The sequence below is a fragment of the Paroedura picta genome, chromosome 1 (genome assembly GCF_049243985.1).
Source record: "Paroedura picta isolate Pp20150507F chromosome 1, Ppicta_v3.0, whole genome shotgun sequence".
Lineage (NCBI taxonomy): Eukaryota > Metazoa > Chordata > Lepidosauria > Squamata > Gekkonidae > Paroedura > Paroedura picta.
Window position 1 is genome coordinate 153,878,352 of NC_135369.1, and position 19,316 is coordinate 153,897,667.

General features: G+C 39.6%; 1 protein-coding gene across 3 annotated transcripts in view; it reads left to right on the forward strand.

The window, feature by feature from the left end:
- Positions 1-19,316, forward strand: part of CSMD1 (CUB and Sushi multiple domains 1) — a 1,334,105-nt gene that overhangs the window by 1,107,211 nt on the left and 207,578 nt on the right. For all 3 annotated transcript variants that reach the window (XM_077309265.1, XM_077309276.1, XM_077309285.1), the window contains 3 exons: positions 3,969-4,095; positions 7,172-7,374; positions 17,784-17,975. In XM_077309265.1, coding sequence (XP_077165380.1) covers positions 3,969-4,095; positions 7,172-7,374; positions 17,784-17,975 — 522 coding nt within the window. The remainder of the gene's footprint in view (positions 1-3,968; positions 4,096-7,171; positions 7,375-17,783; positions 17,976-19,316) is intronic.

A 19,316-nucleotide genomic window follows, 5' to 3' on the forward strand; every position in this document is an offset into this window, starting at 1 on the left:
TACAGTCAGTCAGTGTGCAGCCAGCAACACTGGCTGCACCATGATTGGCCCTGCTCATACAGCTCCCACCCTCCCTCCCTGGACGGTAGCCATGTTCCTCTCAGCCACGCCAGAGACAGCAAGAGACACACAGCCCTGCCAGACCAAACATGAGCCCTCATTCCCTCCTATCGCTCCTGCTGCGAGGGAGGCAGAGAGAGACACACAGAGAACTGCCCCAAGCTGCTGACCAGCTCTGCTTCCCTCTTAAGAAGGGGCCCTAATTACCTGCTATGGTTCCTGCTGCCACAGAGAGACAGACACAGAGAGAGCCGCCCCTGCTGTGACAGAGGGAGAGCAGCCCCAAACTGCACACCAGCCCTACTTCCCTTTTACAAACCAGCCCTCATAACCTGCTATGCCTCCTGCTGTGAGGCTGACCAAGAGACATACATCAAGAGGGAAAGAACACAGAGATCTGCACCTCCCGGTGTCCTCTGGATCCTAGCACCCATTGCATTCCTGGTTGCAGTGGGCTTTCTTGCTAGTCTGGCATAAGATTGTACATATCTTGGAGACCTTTGTTCCGCCCCACTGATCATATGTCCCTCCAGTCACATTGCTGTCATTACTATCCCATTTAATTTTTCCCATAGTCCCATTCGCCATATTACAAGGCTGGTTAGGTTGTTGTTCTGTAGTTACGTCTGACTCTTGCTTCATATAATTTCTTCCGGAACCACTTCATTAATTCCTCAACTTGTGTCTTTTATGCTGGTAACTACATCCATCAGGGTTTACTACCTAAAATGTGTGTGGCTGATCACATTTTTCTGTTACCAGAGTAGAAAACCATCCTTTATTAGCTTCTACCCATAGTGGATCTCCTTCTTATAATGGTTTAACGGATTTTGCAATTCAGTCGTGAAAATATTTTTGCCTATTCTGTACTCTTCTGAGGTCTTCTCATATCCCATTAAATATTTTGGGGCACAATAGCTCAGTGATGACTGGCTGGTTACTTCTTAGCATTCTACCCATCAGGATCTGAGCTGGGGAATACACCATTCCTGTGGCAGGAATATAGCCATATTCAAGCAATGCCAAGTGTACATCAGTTTTTGCCTCTTCTACCTTTCAAATAAGTTAATTGCTCTTTCAACCATTCAATTTAATTGTGAATACCCTGGACTACTAAAACATTGTTCAAATCCCCACTCCCAACTAACAAAAGGTATGTTATCACTCAGAACTCTCTTAGGGATGCCATGCTGAGCACAAAATGCTTTAAGTCTGACAACCGTAGTTTCTGAAGTCTTATCTGATAAGCTCAATACTTCTGGGTACTTCAAATACTAGTCTATTACAAGAAGAAATGAAGAAAAAAGGCAGGGACTCAGGCAGGAGGGAGGTGGCCGGGGGAGGCTTCAGCACAGGGTTTGGAGCAGCCCCGCCACGTCCAAGACGCGGCAGGGCTGCTCAGAACCCCGCACTGAAGCCAGGGACTCAGGCGGAAGGGGGGCGGGTAGGCCCTCCCGCGCCCAGCTGCCAGTCCGCCAGCGCCCGCTGTATTCAGCCTACAGCAGGCCTTAAACCCTAGTCTATTACATAAAACAATAATTCAGCTTCTTCTTCTTCTTTTTGGGACTGTGAACTGCAAGGACAATGGTGTCCAAAGGTTTTATCTGCCTTTCACCATAAACCACAAGAGTTGTGTCACTTTTAATTTATATTTTCTGACCTGGCAAGTCATTATATGTTTTTAATGGCAGAACAGCTGCTTCAGTCCCTTGTATCAAACTTAAACTCTACTGTACAGTTACATCTGCCTACCACCCAGGGGCTTGGAATGCATGAAATTCAATAGCATAATGGGACAACACTCCTCTATAGGCTATGCAAGTCCAAATTGTGAACCTGATGTCTTTGTTGTCTTTTATTGTTACAGTACAATGCCTGTCATTGTTAAAGTACAAAGGTATTTTCTCCCCACACTTGTGACATATTTTCCTGTATGTTGGATGCTTTTGAGTCTTATTATTATTATTATTATTATCATTATTATCATTATTATTATCATCATCATCATCTTTCGATTTATTGCCCGCCACTCCCTTGCGGCTCGTGTTATGCAACTTCTCACATTGGAAACGTTCTTTATCTCTTCCATTGTTATGTGTCCACTAAGAACATGGTCTTCTCAATCCAAGCCTCTGTATTGGAAATTCATCATGTTCCTCTTTTGTCACTATTGCTGCATGCAGTTGTTTAAACATTTTGCCATAGTTTGCAGCTAAGTCATTGTTACTTCAGGTACTTGGCATATCTCTATCACTTTCTCAAGAGTGAAGTTAAATTCCTTTAAAAGCCTCTCTTTCAGTTTCTCTGTTGCACTAAAAACACTTATTCCTAATCATCTAATTAAATGCAGACCCACATTCACAATTGTTAGCTTTCAGTTTAAGTTAATTTCAGTTACAAACTGCTCTACAAACAATTCCAGAAAGAATAATGTTCAAATATCACATTTTTGCAAGGAGTACAATATTTCTTAAACTGTTCAAGAACTTTGTCTACATCATCTGACACTCCAGTAGGAGAAAAAAGTGTGAATTCACAGAGCTTCATCTCCCATGCCATTCAACAAAATGGCCCCTTGCCGCTTGTTTGATACATTATCAATTCCAGCTAGTCAAATATAGTTCTCAGTCAAATTACCTTGTAGCACAAGCAGACATGTGGGTCCAAACTGTTCCATCCCTCTGACACCATGTAATGTCTCTGACGATCCATTACCATTTGTTCCCACAGTCTGTGATCTTACAGGATGCCTCACCCTTATCTTCAAGGAGTTTGCACGGTTTACAACTTGACACCCAGAGGCAGCTGTAATATTCGGAAGTGATAGGAATCACCAGATGGCCCAAGAGCCAGAGAAGCAGGGAGGGGGGAAAAGATCCTGGGACATTGGTCAAGTTGCCATGGCATTAAGAATATGACAGAGGCTTACTACACAATATGCATGTCTGATTTCTTTTGAGTCACTATTATATTCTTCTGATTAGTACAATGTGTTATTTAATTAAAGTTTTATTAATATCAGCATGTTTTCAGAGTGGAAAATCCCAGTAGCCAAAAATATAAGAAGTGAAATACAGATAGTGCTTACCTCATGAAAAATTTTTTTTGCTAGTGAACAGATTCTTAACTGATATTCCTAACGGTAGGAAGATTTTCTCCTGCCTGCCTTTTTGGCTCAAAAAATTAGCATGATATCTTTTTTAATCAGCTCTTTAAATCTTCAGTTAACTATATGTAACAGCCTTTCTCACCATTTTTATTGTTGAGAAACCCCTCAAACATTCTCCAGCCTTCAAGAAACCCCAGTAATGGGGCAAGCATGAAGAATATGGTTGGGAAGCATAGCTGTGTACATGTCCACCTGGGACCCCTCTCCATCCTACTCCCTCCAGGCCAATCATTGGTAATGGGGGCATATTGCCATGATTGTATATAGTTACATGACAATAAATGTTTAACACATTTTAAAAATATTTAAAATTACTTAATTCCCACCCATTCAGGAAGCCTTTCCAGGAGTGTCAAGAAACCCCAGGGTTTCACGAAACCCTGATTGAGAAGCCTAATATATAATATTTAGATTGCTGGCGCAGTTTAAATACCTGTTGCTTAAAGCATAAATAACTTGATTGAGAATTGAAACAACTTTGTAGTGAGAGAGAGGGTCATAGCAATCTGAGTAACTGTGTTCCTCATCTGAAGGCAAAAAAGCAGGACATCTCCAGTTGAGCCAGTCTGGATACAGGAGGAGATTATTTGACAATACCAGGAAGTTCCAAGCAAGTAGGTCTTTTAAAATCTTTTAAAATCTTACTGAAACTCTCCATTCTGCAGCACAACATACCAGGTTCTTCTGCAGCTTACATACTTTAGACACTCTAATCATTGAAGTTTTGTTGTTTTTTCAGCTGAGTGTGGTGGACGAATCCATGCTGCTACTTCGGGCCGAATATTGTCTCCAGGTTATCCTGCTCCATATGACAACAATCTTCATTGTACTTGGATTATAGAAGCTGACCCAGGGAGAACAATTAGGTATGCATATAATTTCCATTAATAGATTTAGTATGGACCAAGGTTTAGTATAACATGTTTACCTAACTTCTTATTTAAGTTGTAAGTGATCAGATTATTCCTTCCTCTTTTAAATGCAAAGTGTCTTGTTTGATTATAATATGTTGAACTCCTAAAACTATTGTCTTTAACTATGAACCGTTGTTGGTTTATATTTATAACAGAAAAAGAGAGAGTGTATGTGCCTTCATCTCTGTGTCTTGAAAGTATATAAACTCAGATATAGGAATCCAGTTTTAGTCCAAAGACAAAACGATTCAGCAATGATAATAATCTAGGGCCAGTCATCTGTCTTTTTGCCATGTCCTTAAATTATGGGAAAAGTGGGATAATGTAAAAGACAAATCCCCATGTACCTTCTTGCACAGTATCTAATAATATTATCCCTGCTTCCCAGGACTGGATCCGGCATTAGCAAGAGTAGCACAAGTATCTATACCTTACTATAGCCATGTCTGATGTATCAAATCTTGCTACAAGAGTTCTCTGTATGTAATTCACTATTCAACAGAGAACACATTTCCGTATTCATAGTAACAAACTTTGCTTTATTGCCATCCTAAACAGAATTACACCCTTCTAAGCTAATTTACTTCCTTTGACTTAAGTATGCAACTCTGCTTGAGATGATACAATCAGACGCTTCAGTGGAGAACAGATTTAGAAAGAATTCCAGATGCAATAAACTGGGAATGGTAAACATATCCCAATATGTGTCATTATGTCTCTGTGTGCAATGTAAAAGCTTTCTAAGAACTCTTACGTTCCTTTAATTTTAAATGCCTACTGTTCTTTTGTGCATTGGCTAAACTTTAAAAGAAAGCTTATTTGCAAAAACAGATATATATTCAAGGCAATCATAATATGTTAAGACAATTTCATTTTTTTTCCTTTCTGGAGATAAAAAGATTAATGTATTCCCACAGCCCTAGACCAAAAGACATTCACTCAATCACAAGTGAATTCATTGCTCTATTTGCATTTTAATAGGTATGGCAAATGTGAAATTAATATAGAATGAAAAAAGAATTTATAAACAAGTATCTGTAACCAGAAAACAGATTTAATATTTACCTCCAAAGCAGCCTTTGGAATCCGCATTTATAACAGCAAGCTGAAAAACTGTCTCGGGGTGAGCATTTTCAACAGGGTTGGTTGATCTCTGGAAACTATTTTTACATGACAAGTAATTTGATTTTATTTTAAATAGGGATTGCACTGAGCAGTGTGAAAGCAGCAAGGAAGTTTTTTTTGGCTTTCTGCTGCAGAATATATGACCTAAATTAAACCATGAATATCAGGATAAATACGTTAATGTTTGAGATATATTCAAGTCTATATGCCAATAAAGGTTTACTGGCTGACTATATTCAAGTCTTCATTACCAGATTTATAATTTAGCACATTGAACAGCAGCCTTTTCATGGCAAACTATTTATTTGTTGATATGAAATATCTAATATTTGGTAGTACCTTTGACTTTTAAGGAAGGACTGTGATAAACAGATCTTAAGAATTCATAAATTATTGAGTCCCCTTTCAATTAATGAAATATTTTGAGATGACATTTCTGACTTTGAAATAAAAAAATTAATAGTGTTCAGTCCTGATACTTAGGGAGGGAAAGTAGTTATCATGTATTGGGCTTCCATAAATCTTGCCAGGTTCTCTTATAATCTTGACTTCTGGCTTTGAATCTGTATATTTTGTGTGAATACCAGACAGCCCACCCCACCCCACTACCTAGTAGTCTGGGCTCCTGGAACTGGCCCTAGATTTGGTGTTGAAATCACGAAGTCTTTTGTACTTAGGGACTTCAACATGCATGCTGAATCTCGCTTAAATGGCATAAATCAGGATTTTGTGGCAGTCACCAGTTGCCATAATCTTAGTCCCCATGAATGTTGCCAACCATATATTTGATTTGGTTTTCTGTACTGGAACAGTTTACAGATAAATAGGGAAATGTTGGATTTTTTGTTTGTTTTGCAAATCAGAGGCCCTACTAGGCAGCCATAGCCCCATCCAAGCCAGTGCTGTGGGGCAAGCCTGTTCATTTTGTGGTTGCAGTTCCTCAGAGCAGCAGTTTGTGACCATGCTGTGCTGTTAGACCTGCGCTGTTAGACCTCTAAGTGGAGGTTCAGATCTCCTCTATTGCTTGTAACACCTTTAACCAACTACAGCCCTTCTTAGAAAGACAGGATTTTGCCACGGTTATCTATGTATTGATCACATCTATGTTGTATTACCAAAATGTGTCTGTCAACAAGGTTCAGAAATATCAGATGAAGAAAAATGCTGTGGGACATGATTTTTGGCTAGTTCTAGGTACCAAGACCACATCTGGCAGTATTACATTTTCATTGGATCCCTTCACTTCCTTGACGGTGATGTTTATTACTTTAAAAACCGTCAAAATAAGATAGCTGAATGGTCCACAAGTTCAAAGATGAGATGGGTGACAGCTCTTCCATTGGTAACACAACTTTGGTATTCCTTCACCTTGGAGACTGGCCTGATACCAAGTTGGATGTCTTCCCAGTGCTTGATGAAGACCTTTCTTCAACAATGCTTTTGTTTGATATTAGGCTTTCCCATATTTCTTGTCGATTAAAGAAACAACAACATTATTTTATTATATTTAATTCTGTATTTAATCGTTTCTGTCTACTTGTTTTCTATGATTATTTTAAATGGGAATTGAACTTCATACTGTTTTGCCTTTTATCGTTAGCCCCCAGAAAGCTGCAGTCTCTAACTGAGGTACAGCCAATACGTTATTTAAAAAATAAGTATTAGCTTATTTTCTAAGAAGATGCGTCTGTAACCAACCAGTGGAGAATGAGGACAGCAATTCTTTCTCTGATTTTTTTTTCTTGCGGTTGCATGTCATTTCTTACTTTTAGATATATTACTCATTTCTTGTTGTACTACGGCCCTGGTTTTCTTGACCTGTTATTCTTTAAGCTTGTTCAAGTACAGTGGAGCAGAGGTGGCCCAGAATGACATGTACCATATGTTATTCTTTTCTTTGCAGTCTACATTTTATTGTTTTTGACACTGAGGTGGCTCATGACATCCTTAAGGTGTGGGATGGCCCTGTTGAAAGCAGTATTCTCCTGAAAGAGTGGAGTGGGTCTGCTCTCCCTGAGGACATTTATAGCACTTTCAACTCCCTGACCTTACAGTTTGACAGTGACTTCTTCATCAGCAAATCTGGTTTTTCTATCCAGTTCTCAAGTAGGTGAATTTCTGTTTTCCATTAGTACAAGGTTTGGCTTTTAATGTTTTTGCTAAGTACTTATATGGCATGGGTATGCCTTGGATATCACTCTCACCAAAGACTACTTGCTATACATTCTGTATTAGGTATTTTGTATCCAAATATTTTTGAAAGAAGGAGCTTCCTTAATTTACAGGTAATTAAAATGTGTACTGTTTATAGCACCAGTTGGGTGGAGTGGTTAGGAGTGGTTAGGAGTGCGGACTTCTAATCTGGTTCGATTCTGCCCTCCCCCACATGCAGCCAGATGGGTGACCTTGGGCTCGCCATGGCACTGATAAAACTGTTTTGACCAGGCAGTCTCTCTCAGGCAGGGCTCTCTCAGCCTCAAGCACCGTACAGGGTGTCTGTTGTGGGGAGAGGAAAATGAAGGCGACTGTAAGCCGCTTTGAGCCTCCTTCGGGTAGAGAAAAGCGGCATATAAGAACTAACTCTTCTTCTAATTTATACTTTATTCTATATTCTATATTCCCTTTTCTCCTCACAACTTCATGCCAGAGCAAATGGAAGATATACATAAATCTAAACTTTTCAGGAATAGGTATTGTGCACCTCAATTTTGGTGGTGGTGGATTATTTTTGCTGCTAATGCCCAATATAAATGCTATACATAGATGTAATGTCCTTTTTAAACAGGACAGTACACATCTGGCAGAGCAGTTGGAATTAGAGATTTGAGGGAGTGCATAATCCTTGAGTTTGTTGTTTCCCTTCTCTAAATTACTTGCCTGGCCACCTACCACATGTAGGCAAGTATTTTGGGGAAAGATTTCTCACGTGGGAAGTCAGCAGGTGGAGATCAGATTAAACATCCTTTCATCTGTTTCTCTAATTTCAGATTACCATTCTGAATGTATGTGTTTTTCTCCAGTTTTAACAGTATCATGATATTATTATAGACAATAACACACAAAATCCAGTTTGACTCTCTGTGTTACAAAATTCGTAGTACAATCTTAATTTAATGTTTTATTTGTTAGGCTGAGAAAATGTTAACATATATAGTAATCTACAGAGTTGTTTCAAATCATAGGTCATTGATAAAATTTAGCAGTGTATGGATCAGTGTATGCACAAGGCAAGCATTTAAACATAGTTTTATTTCCACAAGGATACACTGTAGCTCAAGGTATTGTGTAAAAGGCCAGTGTATCCATCTCCTCGTCTAAAGCTGGCATTGTGCCATTTCATATTTGATGCAGCCGTATTTCCTGAGGTTTTGTATCATGCTACGTAGAGTGGGTGGAAATATGCCAATCTTTCTCTCTTCTGACTGCTTGCCGGTCAAGAGGAGGAGCAAGCAAGCGCATAGCAAAGACCTGCCCAGCTGGCCATGCCCATGTGATTTCAAACATTCAAAATTTTGATGGAATCATGTAATAAAAAAAGTATCTTATTCTCTGCTTCAGGAGTGTATGACTACATCAGATTTTTCAGCAATATCAGCAGCAACATTTCCAAGCCACAATCTAATGAGAATTTATCTTACTGCAATTAAACAGGAAAAAAAAATCTTGCTAATGACCCTTGGCTAATATTACACAGCTGTGAAGTTAGGAGCTTGAATATATCAGTTGAAGAACAGTCAGAAAGAAATCAACCTTTTGGACCTTATTCTTTTTCCAATTCTCCTGCTGATGTAGTTTATCTGTAGGGTAGCTAAGACGGCAAGCCAATGATTTTCAGGAGAGAATGTGTGTGCATTGTATCTCTCTATATGGCTTATCAGGACTTGATACTGTTTTACATTGCTAGGGGATCGAAATTGTGGCAGTCTTTGTAAGATTCCGGAAAGTACATCCTTGTAAATGAAAAGTGCTGCCTTTGACAGTTCTCACTTCACTGGTATAACTGAGAGCCAGACAATATTTGTGTGGGAAGTGACAAAGTAGCCTATTTGTTGGAAGTGTTCTCCTGCATGTCATCAGAACTGCATGGAAAGAATCTCCAGGATATAAGCCCCTTAAAACAACATTAACATGAACCAGGCTTTGGGTCTATAGGTTTCACCTATGAAAGCAGAGTTCCATGTGTGGTTGCAACTAGATCTTTAGCTGTTATCATCCAACTTCAAATTTTTGAAAAACTGTTTGTGTCTTCCTCAGATTTTTTTTTTAAATGTGTGTCGGTACGCTAGAGTTTGCCCTTCATTAAGTATGCCAGCGGAGATGATTAACTGGAGGAATGCAAATGTCTTTTGCTCACGAAATGCTTGGACCCCATCAAGGGTCCATTGTGTTGCCGGCTTAGCACAGCATGTAAAACACCATGAGGACATGAACTGACTAGTGTGATTATGTTAATTGTAATCAGCCTAACACTTTTCATTAAAACTTAATTACCATTTAATCATGCATATAAGGATAGAAAATAGAGTTCAGCATGCATCCCTGACCTTTACTCTGCAGGGTTAAATATGTTTAAACTAGTTATTAGAAACTGGGGTTGCCAACTAACTCTTTCCCATCAAGTGACAGAAATACTGGTAGGTAGTAAGTAAATAGTGAAGTGGCTGTTAACTGAATAACCTATATGCTTTAGCCACAGCAGAGCCCTGATCTTAAGAGTATCAGAACTCTGATTAGTTAATTTGCAACAGGGCTGCCTGCAGATTTAGATTTTATTGACCTTTGCATCTTGCCTTCTAGTGTGGTGTCTCCTCCTCACTTAGTTGCTTTTGTAACCAGTAGACTATTTGTTGAAAATAGCATTTATGGCAATTAGCAAGTGAAAAATATTAGTGGAAATAATATTCAAAACATAAATTGCACCTCTCTAATTGCACCTTATATCACTTTCATTACAATGAGAAGTTCAGAGCTCTCTGGGGCAGTGCCTCTTGTGGGGTCTGCATAGGACAAGTGAACCCTTCCTCCCACCTTCATTCAGTGCGCAGCCGCAGGCAGAGCATGGTCTTTATGGGGATATGAAAGGTACAGATACACTAGGAGTGAGCAACTGGTGAAAGCTTTTCTGCATGATTAAAAATAGTTCTGCAAAATTTCCGTGTTGTCACAATAGTGCTTACAAGAAAGGAAACACTTTTGGCAGGTTAGAATGCGGACCAGGGAATTGGGGGCTTCATATTTTCAGGGGCAGAGATTATATTAAACAAAAGAGATGGTGAAGGTGTAGTTTCTACCTAGGGAAGCTTTTATAATGCCTATTAGGAAGCTTCTAAGAACTGCTACAGGATTGGAATGCTTCTAAAATTCTGAGTTCTGAATTACCTACCTTTATTTCAAAGATAGAATCCTGCGTATTGAAAAAAAATCTTAATTTTTTTTGGGGGGGGGAATCTCAATTTTGGACAAAATGCTGCCTGTGTACAGTTTGTGGTAGCTTTCATGTCATTTTAGAGATACCAGTCCCCTGGGGATACCCTGGAATTATAGCTCATCTCCAGACTAAAGAGATCAGTTCCCCTGGAGAAAATGGCTGCTTTGGAGGATGGATGTCATAGCATTATATTCCACTGAGGTCCCTCCCATCTCCAAACCCCACCAACTCCTAGTTACACCCCAAAGTCTCCAGGTATTTCCCAGTTCAGAGCTGGCAACCCTAAATCATTCATGCCCTTCCTCCTCCACCACATTGCCAGTCCACATATGGACATCCATCAAATAATCTTAGCCAACAAGTATTTTTGAATTGTTATTCTTCAGATCGGTGGATGTCAGTAGGTAGATGCCTAATATTTTTTGCTTTATTTTTAAATCTTGCTACCAGTTTGCTTGGTATCAGCTGTTGTTTCTCCTCCCACTGAGGCACCATTTGTTTCTGCTCAGTGTCTCCACTCTGAATTGGATCCAGGTATCATGATCTTATGAAACAACTTCTGGGTGAAAGTTAGAAGCACTGCTTTCTCCCTCCACCCAAGCCTTTTAAACATTTGAAAGAAGAAGAGAAATAGCATGGCAAAAGCATGGAATGTGAGCACTGTGGATAATAAACAGAGCAGATCTTTGTACATGCAGCCCATATTATTAACTCCCTTGACTTTTCAGCCTAACACATGAATCTCTACACTTCAGTTTTTTGCAAACAGTTTATCAGTAACACAGAAAATGAAAACGAAATGAAGGAACTCAAACCTTTACTAAGGGGTGAGAGGATAAAAGAGAAGGTGCTGAAAGTTGTTGAAAACATGCACATTCCAGTTCCCAGATTAGCTTTCTTAGGTAAAATTTTTTGATTAATCACTAATATAATCCAGTACATACTTGCTTGGAAGTAATTTCATGGAAATCAAAGTGACTTGCTACTGATAATATATATTTACTCTGTAATGTTTAGTAGTGGAAACTACATGTAGAATGGTACCAGCTAGGTAACAAGAAAAAGAAAATGTTCACGGTCAGTGTAGTTCAGCAGTGGAATCACCTGCCTAAGCAGGTGGTGAGCTCCCCCTCAATGGCAGTCTTTAAGCAGCTGTTGGACCGATACTTTTCATTGATGCTTTAGGCTGATCCTGCATTGAGCTAGATGGCCTATATTTATTAATTATTTATTTATTACATTTGTATACTGCTCTCTCCTAAGGCTCAGGGCAGCTCTCATAGAACGTAAACAAGAACAATACATCAAACCCAGTGATTATAACAAATGAAAGGTAACTACAATAATAATAACAAGAAGAGAAAGTACCTCTCACTGAGTAAACAGTCTAACAGACAAATGGTTTATCAGATCCGTTGTATGGGTTCAAGGGAGAAAGGGAGGTTTGGGAGCCCAGTAGATGCTGTTTAGTTTCGGTTGACCTCAACCAATTACCTGGTGGAGGAGCTCCCTTTTGCAGGACCTGCAGAACTGTTTTAGTTCCATAAGGGCTCTGAACTCTTCAGGGAGCTCATTCCCTCAGGTGGGGGCAAGGACAGAGAAGGCTCTGGTCCTGGTTGAGGTCAAGCGGACTTCCTTGGGGCCAGGGATCACTAGCTGGTTGGAGGTGGCAGGGGGCAAAGTTCTTTGAGGGCGTAAGCAGAGGGGCAGTCCCTACTGGGCCCCGATTGTGTATGGACTTGAAGGTAATTACCAAAACTTTCAGCCTGATCCATATGGTAACCAGCATAGTTGTTGGAGAAAGTGCCGAATGTGGGACCTCCTTGTGTTGCTGTGAGGATCCTGGCTGCGGCATTCTGGACCGGTTGCAGTTTCCAGATCAAAGTTAAGGGTAGGTCTGCATAGAGCGAGTTGCAGAAGTCTAGCCTAGAAGTGACCGTCACATGGATCACTGTGCCTAGGTTTTCTGGGGCCAAATAGGGCACTAGCAGTTTGGCTTTGGGAAGGTGGTAGAAGGCCAGCCTCTCTACTCTTGTGACTTGGGCCTCCAATGAGAGGGAAGTGTTCAGGATCACACCCAGGTTCCAGGTGGAGTGAGCCACTGATAGCTGCACACTGTCCAGGTTGGGCAACCATGCTTCCTCGCTTGAACCCTCCCTGCCCTAGGAGCCATAGGACATCCGTCTTTGAAGGACTGAGCTTCAGACGACTCTGCTTGAGTTATCTCGTCACCGCTTCCAGGCAGCTGTCTCATATTTCTGGGGGACAATCAGGATGGTCATCCACCAAGGAAGAGTCGGGTGTCATCCACATATTGGTGACAACCCAGCCTGAACTTCCATACCAGTTGGGCAAGAGAGGGCATGAAGATGTTAAATAGAATTGGAGAGAGGACCGCTCCTTGCAGGACACCGCATGTAAGTTGGTAGTGGCTTGAAGAGCTCTGTCCTAGTGCTACCCTTTGTCCATGTCCCAGGAGAAGGGAGATCAGCCATTGAAGGGCTGCCTCCTGAATTCTGGCATCGGTGAGGCAGTGAACCAGAAGCTCATGGTTGACTGTGTCGAATGCTGCTGAAAGATTTAATAATACAAGTAGCGCCAACCCACCTCGGTCCAACTGGAGACAGAGGTCATCCATCAGGGTGACTAGAGCTGTTTCTACCCCATGACCAGACCAGAAACCTGACTGGGATGGGTCTAGGACTGAAGCTTCTTCCAGGAATGCTGATATTTGGTCCACGTATGGCCTCTTCTGACTCTATGATTCTATTAAGAAAACTCTGAGTTCACCAGATGGGATATCTGTTTTGAATGGCACTTTGAACATATGATCCCAGCATTGAGAGAAAAAAAAACAATTGTTTGCTTTGCCATTTATTTCTTTACCCCAAAATCCTCATGTCATATTCAGTTGTCTTGAGTGTGAATCAAACTCCACCTGTGGCAAACATATCTCACTTTCTATTTGTCCACCTGAAGTTCCCTGTGTAACCAGCAGTAATAGAGTAAGTGAAGAAGTATTATTTTTCTTTTAACTGCTTGTTAATAAGAACAACAATAACACACTAGCTCACTCCATATATTTCTGAATGCACCTTGTCTTCCAAGCACATAATTATACAACACTGTAACAATAAAAACCTAAGACATTCTAGGATTTTGTCAAGGACTTCCAATTTAGACCCCATGGGTTTCCAGGGCAAATATGCCCAAGAAAGAGACTTCTGTAAAAATATGCATAAATTTTATTAAAACAAATTATAGAATATAATTTTATTAAATAGGCAACGGAAGTCTCTTAAAGCAATCAAATTCAGAAAATCAATGTTAGCTTAACTATCTAACATAATGACAGGTTGCATTAGATGGCACATGCTTACATTCATGAATTCTCATGCTTTAGTGTGTGGTATTGTCCATTTGCAAACAGAATGATCATAGTCAAGGCTTTGTTCCATCAAAATCCAAGCTAGGTAGCTTGACTCTAGTTACAGTTTTTGTCTCACTTGGGTTAGGTGATAGTAATGTACTATCTAGAATCCTCTAGAAGATTACCTCATCACTCTTGACTCTCCCATTGTGGCTCACAAGTTCTCACATAGAGCCAGTTATCCCATTCCATACTTTGGTCTTGAAGATGACAAAAGGCCTGTTGTCTGCAGAGCCAAATCAGTAACACCTACAAGATGGAACCAATTAATTCCTACACACATTAGCCCCCGAGAGGAAGAATGCCTCCCAGATTCATTGCACGGCACTTTGATTGTTATTATCTTCATGCCAAAATGCAAAGGATTTCTCAAAAGAAGAGTTCTACACCTGTTTATAATTGCCTCAAATAATTTCTTATAATACTAAAATTATTGCCAGAGACTGTAACGTAAGTCTGACAAAAGATTGTCTTTGAACCAGTGACAGATACACAGCTTGCATGGGAATTGGGCAGATGGCTTCAATTGGGGCTTCAGCTAGCAATTGGTCAGAAAGTGTGCCACGTTCTTTGCAAATACACTCATTAGGGGGACACAGAGGTTGAGTGAAAGCCGTAAACAAAGCAAATTAACTAATTCATTTGATTGGAAGAGCAACTAGGGAGTCACAGCCACTGCTGTCGATTATTTTGTTGCTGCCTCTCCTTACTCCTCAAAGATGATCTTGAGCATCAGTGGCTGCACATTGAGCACATTTGTCAGTTTCAAGAGCCACAGGACTTAGTCTGGCAAAAAGACTGTTTCGGCAGTGGCATCTGTTTCTGCGTCTGCCTGCTTGGATTCCTGCTGACTTCCTGACAGGAAATAAGAATGCAGATCCTGACTGTGGCACACTGTGATATTTGCTCTTGCCAGACCACTGTCTGTGAGATATTTTCAAAAATTTTCCTCTCTAAAAAAGGAAATACGGTTTGAATGAACGAATAGCATTTACTCTATGGTTACCTTTTTTGCATTAGAATTTTTCATAAGACACAATCTAGCCATCTCTGTGGGCCAGACTATATATTGCTTGCAAATATGTGGTCAGTTAGTATGTATTTTCAAGGAAAAGAGTAGTGGGTGCCTTAAGCAGGAAAGGATAAAATTATGGCAGGAAAAGTGATTAACCCATTAACGTATTTTACACTCGAAATTTACTATCCCAAGCTGCTTTTCTTCCCAATGGATCGGCGCAGGTGTTGTTCATGCTCCTTTGCAGGGTGGCACCTTTAGCTGGCTTTGCTCGGATGAACAAAGCTATCTAATTAGAGTACATTGAGAGAGACATCTTGATAATGTATGGGCCTTTGGCTGTAGAATAGGTGCAACATTCTGCTTAGCTCCTGACAATAAATGACTTGTGGTATTCTGTACCTGCTGGAATTTGTTCATTGTCTCTGTGAGAAGTTACTTTATCATGGTTCCACATGGGGAGCTAAAGGTAGGGATCCATTCTCCAGTTTAAGTGCTGATGTAAGAAAAATTGGGGGAGGCAGTAATGATCCTGGATCAAGTAAAGCAGCTAATTCTCCCAGAACTAAAAGCCTAGGAAACCTTCACTGGCTTTGAGATCGCTTCTACCAGTTCAGGACAGTTGACTGCCGATCTACAATATCACATCTTTCATTATTTTTATATAAGCCTTTGTGATTATCTCAGTGGAATCAGTATTGCCATCTTTGGCCTTCAGTTTTTTGTGTGTCTGTATAATATGTGGATAGGATGATAAGAAAACAAGTCATTCTCCCACATTTTATTCTTGGCATCAAAACAATAAAATCCTCTTCACACCTTTGCTCCAAGCATTTAGCTTTTGTATATTTTAATGCAAAATAGGTAGAAATTTTGCTACTGTGTGAATGCTAAAATAAGAAGTTATTTGAAAAGCTACATATTTCTCTTTAAGGGATTCTGAACTCTTTTTAATGAACAATACAGCTAAAATGTCCCACAGTGAACACTGAGAGATATCCTATCAAAGACTTGAATTCATAATATTCGTCCTTCAGTAAAGGACAAAATGGATATTGTCTTCAAATATTGTGCACAAGGAAACAGATATACCAACAACAGTGAAACTCATTCTGATGAGTAAACATTGCAAGTGCCATTGCTGTATTATATGAATGTGACAGTTACAAAGGAATGTCCTTGGTAAAATAAAATTGGTGATCTTTAATGAGTAACTCAGATTGGCATTTAGTGCTCTTGTTATAAAATGGTGGCATCTCTAAAATTATTACTTGGCCACCAAGTCTCTTATTGGACCTGACTGTGGGTCAAAGTTAAACTAGTTAAATGAAATAAACAATGGACATTTCTCTGCCTATCACTCCATTTCTCCTTCCAGTGGTTAATGGCAAAGAGGAAGCATTATGGAATTCTTGCCAATCTCATCAAAACAGATGTGGGTACAAATAACTACCCAACAGATCAAGATGAGTGGCCATGTGTTTAGCAGTAGAAAAAAAGCAAGAGTGTAAGAGTACCTTAAAGACTAACAAAACTTGTTGTTGGTATGAGCTTTTGTGAGTCACTGCTCACTACTTCAGAGAAGAAACAGAGGATTTGTATCTTTACTTAATACTTAGATCAATCAACAGTTTAAATGGGACATCTTCCTGTGCAGTACAGACTTGTAATTACAAGTTAAATAACTGCAGTGTATAATCAGAAAGAACAAAGACCTTACTAAGTTGCTGAAGAAAGTCAGATGAACTTCCCAAATAAAAGGAGGTGGAAATGCCTGTTGCCTATTCCTATGAAGACTCATTATTGTCTGAGCTTGTGAATTTATATACAAATTATCATGATTTGTTTGCACAACTTTCAGTTTGCCCTAATAAGTTTCCTTTATCTTTTACATTTTATTATCTCTGGTTGCTTGCTACTGTTTCCTCATGGGTCATTTTTAGGAAAGGACCCTATTTCTAATATTTTGAATACCCACAGACAGTAAACTAACAGTTTCATCTTAAGCAGAGGTATACCCATCTAAGTCCATTGAATTCAGTAGACATATTGGGATGGCATTGTAAATAATAATTGAGTGTAAGTTCTGTTGAAATCAGCACTTTGACTTCAATGCAAAAATCTCTTGTTTCAGTCTTTTGTGATTAAATATAATCCAGAGTGGCTGAATGGTCATTGTTTTAACTTGTTGCTTATATACTCCTGTTCTCTGCTGTAAAGCACTCAACAGATGTAAAGATTCAACAAATGTTAACGAAATTATGATGGTCATCTCACTTTTTGGAAATACTGCCTAAGATGTAGAGGAATTAATGGAAACAGCATTAGGATTAAAATATCCTAAAATTAGGATATTTTAGGAATGGGGGGGGTCATCCTGATGTAGAATACAAAAGTCCTGCTATTATTTTCTAGCATTTTATGTTTTGTTATCTACTAAATAAATTAGGAGATTGTCTTGAACAAGATGTATCAAAATGAGCGCTTACTTGCTGAAACAATCATAATCTATGGTCCCCATTAGCATGGAAACAAATAATGGTGTACATTAACAAACATCTCTGTTTTAAAATGATATTATGTAAAGTTTTGATGAATCATACGTTTTTTCTAAAACATTTGGTTCCATTATTTACTTCCAGCATCAGTTGCATCAACTTGTAACGATCCTGGGACCCCACAAAATGGAAGCAGATACGGAGACAGCCGAGAGCCTGGGGACACGATCACCTTCCAGTGCGATCCAGGGTATCAGCTCCAAGGACAGGAGAAGATTACTTGTGTACAACTGAATAATCGATTCTTTTGGCAGCCTGATGCTCCTACATGTTTAGGTATTGAGATGAAACAGTGGACACATTCCTCTACCTTCCTACTGTCTGACTAAGTTCTCATTTTATACTGCATATACAATCGCTGTGCATTCTCTGGTCTTTCCTTCATCGAATGCCAGTGCATTGAATTAATTTATGTAGCTATTTATGCCCTACTTTTGCCCCAGTGGGGACCCGACACACTTTATATCACTCTCCTCCTCCCTTTATGAGGAAGGTTCGGAATGAGAAAATAGTCAAGCTTTTAAATACTTGTGTGCACATGCTTCGGGAGCTTGACTGAGCTGGAGCCATCCAGTGTGTATATAAGACAGGATACCTTTACACAGTCATAAAGATTTTAAATTAGGTTGCCCTCATGCCATGTTTAGTGTCCTTGACCAGAGTGTGGGCATAACACACACATACTGATCAAGAAAAGAAACTATTGCTTTGTTAAGCATTACATTTATAACTCTACAACAATAAATGCCATAGGATGGTATCCTACTATGCAATGAATTAATGGTGCGAGGCCAGCCCAAGACTATTTTGTTGGCAAAAGACACCATCCTTAGCTCATTGGGATAGTAGGATACAGCCCATAATTAATGTTTCATATATGAAACCTAAAAGCCATTTTCATTTATTACAATTTTGGCATTCCAACTTCATGTAATGGTAGCGTGTGCTACTCATGAACTTTCCAATACTCACTGTTAACATTTTGTGCAAATGTTACACGCTTTCCCTCAGCTTTGGATTTGATATATCTGTATCTAAAACTGGATACAGATATCCATGCCTAGTCACACTCAAGGTCAACTGCATGTAATGGGACAACGGAGAGTAGCCCAGTCTCCTCTTGCACACTGCTGGATTGGCAAAACTGTAGTGGCTGAAAACATCTTTGTAGGTTCATCTATGATTGCTAAGATTGGCTAGAATAGAACACAAGATGGCTTTCATTTTAATTTATAGTTAAATTAAAAATGTGGCTGGCTCCCTGATAAAATCTGATAGATTTTCTTTCCTTGTGTCATAATAGAAACTCAGGCACCTTGGAGAAAGTTTTAGGCATTGGTTGTGTTGGGGGTTTTTTGTTTCTTTGTTCTGAGAGTTTTGCCACATGATTTTGTTTTTGTCGGTTCTGGCATGATACTGCTTCAATTTATCCCCTGATTTCTGTATGCATTTTAGTACCTTTAGTTCTCACTTTAGGGATTATTTTTATTCCCCCTCTCCCCCAAGTTCTGTTGAAACCAGTTTTACCCCAGTGTTTCTCTGGAAGTTGCTTTTGAGTAGGCTTTTTCCGTGTGTGTAATTTTCTTCGTCCCACCCAACTGGAGCCCACTTTTCAAA